Source organism: Nicotiana sylvestris, chromosome 6, assembly GCF_000393655.2.
Source record: "Nicotiana sylvestris chromosome 6, ASM39365v2, whole genome shotgun sequence".
Lineage (NCBI taxonomy): Eukaryota > Viridiplantae > Streptophyta > Magnoliopsida > Solanales > Solanaceae > Nicotiana > Nicotiana sylvestris.
In genome coordinates, this window is record NC_091062.1 from 90,626,008 (window position 1) to 90,628,084 (window position 2,077).

Sequence of the window (2,077 nt, forward strand, 5' to 3'; positions counted from 1 at the left end):
TCAAGATGGGGGGCCCTTACTGGTTCCAGGTGAAGTCATCGACATGACAAATAGAAAGGCAGACATGATGAGTCAAGTGAAGGAGCCAATTGGAGACAATGCAGCTTCTTCCTCAAGGGAACCAGGTACCTCAATTACAACCACTAAAGCTGAAGAAAGAGTGGTTGATGAAGTGTAAGGTAATCCACAAGTAGCTGAGAGAAGAGCACAAGAGAACCAGTTAGATATACCCAGCTCCTCTACAAATGAGCCTCAAATACCCAACTGAACACACAAAAGCTCTCATCCTCTTGACAACATAATTACCCCTCTAGATTCTAGAGTGCAAAAGTCAGAGATTCACTTGCCTTCTCAGCCTTTCTTTATAGGAACCAGGTTGGTGTTCAGGAATAAGCTTGATGAACATGGAAACACTACAAGGAACAAGGCTAGGCTAGTAGTTCAAGTTTACAATCAGGAGGAAGGAATTGATTATGATGAGACGTTTGCTCTGGTTGCTTGCATGGAAGCTATTAGAATCATAATCGTTTTTGCATCTTATATGGAATTCACTCTATTAAAAATGGATGTCAAAAGTGCATTTCTGAATGGACTTCTTAAGGAAGAAGTATATGTAAAGCAACCTCCATTGTTTGAATGTCATGAACACCCTAAATATGTGTTTAAATTGGACAAGGCATTGTATGGGTTGAAGCAGACTCCTCGAGCTTGGTATGAAAGGCTGTAAAAATTCCTCTTAAAAACAGCTTTACATGAGTGAAAATTGACAATACCGTGTTCTTGATGAAACGGGGGAGGAACCTGCTCATTGTTCAGGTATATGTTGATGATATCATTTTTGGGGCAACAGCTGATTCACTATGTGAAGAATTTGCAAAACTCATGGGAAGTGAGTTTGAAATTAGCATGATGGGTGAGTTGAATTTCTTCTTGGGTCTTCAAGTGAAGCAGTCCACAAAGGGTACATTCATTTGCCAGTAGAAATACATCAAGGAGCTCTTGAAGAGGTTTGATATGGAAGCATCAAAAATGATAGACACTCCCATTGCAACGGCTACTCGACTGGACATGGATGAGTCTGGATCTCATGTGAATCAAACTATGTATAGAGGCATTATTGGGTCTCTTCTCTATCTCACTGCTAGCAGACCTAATATTGTCTTTAGTATGGGGCTATGTGCAAGGTTTCAGTCGAATCCCAAGGAATCTCATCTAAATGTTTCCAAAAGAATTTTGACACTTGGTCTTGTACTACCCCTCAGGTGACAATTTTAATCTTGTTGGGTATGCTGATGCTGACTATGCTGATTATCTTGTTGACAGGAAAAGTACTTCTGGAATGGCTCACTTTTTAGGATTTTGTCTCATCTCATGGGGCACAAGGAAGCAAAACTCAGTGGCTCTTTCAACGGCTGAAGCAAAATATGCAGCTGCAGCTTCTTGATGTGCTCAGCTCCTATAGATCAAGCAATAATTGGAAGATTTTGGTGTATACACTGACTGTGTTCCTCTTCTATGTGATAACACCAGTGCTCTCAACATGGCCAAGAATCCAGTTCAACATAAAAGAACCAAGCACATTGATGTGAGACATTATTTCCTGAGAGACAATATGGAGAACGAGCTTATATGTATGAAGTTATGCAGTACAGAAGACCAAATTGTAGATATCTTCACCAAAGCATTGAGTAGGGAGCATTTTGAAAGAAATAGAGTGAAGCTGGGGCTATTGAAGCCTAATTGAGAACCTGATTCCCATCAGTTGGCTATGAAAATCACCTTCAGGTAAAATTAGCTAAAGTGTTTTCTGGCCAAGTCTAACTCACTTCAATACCATTATAGGTAAACACGCATGATGATTATAGAAGTTGTAAATGCATTGTATGGGTGGTGAAAGAGGATTGAAATTTTCAAAGATAGGTCAAGAACCTGGTTCTTGTACCAAAGGTTAGTAGTCCTGTGCATTCTTTAATACATATCTTGAAAAGGTACAAATATCAACTGCCATGTCATCCACCTTTTTAGACTCTGCTGTCACATCTTTTTGTTTCAAATCCTTTCCATCTCCCTCTGAAAT

At 39.7% G+C, this 2,077-nt stretch overlaps 1 protein-coding gene across 1 annotated transcript; it reads left to right on the forward strand.

The window, feature by feature from the left end:
• Window positions 1-1,014: 1,014 nt before the first annotated feature.
• Window positions 1,015-1,444, forward strand: LOC138870923 (uncharacterized mitochondrial protein AtMg00810-like). Its single transcript, XM_070148766.1, has 2 exons — window positions 1,015-1,165; window positions 1,263-1,444. The coding sequence occupies exons 1-2, from the start codon at window positions 1,015-1,017 to the stop codon at window positions 1,442-1,444; spliced, it is 333 nt and encodes a 110-aa protein (XP_070004867.1).
• Window positions 1,445-2,077: the final 633 nt, after the last annotated feature.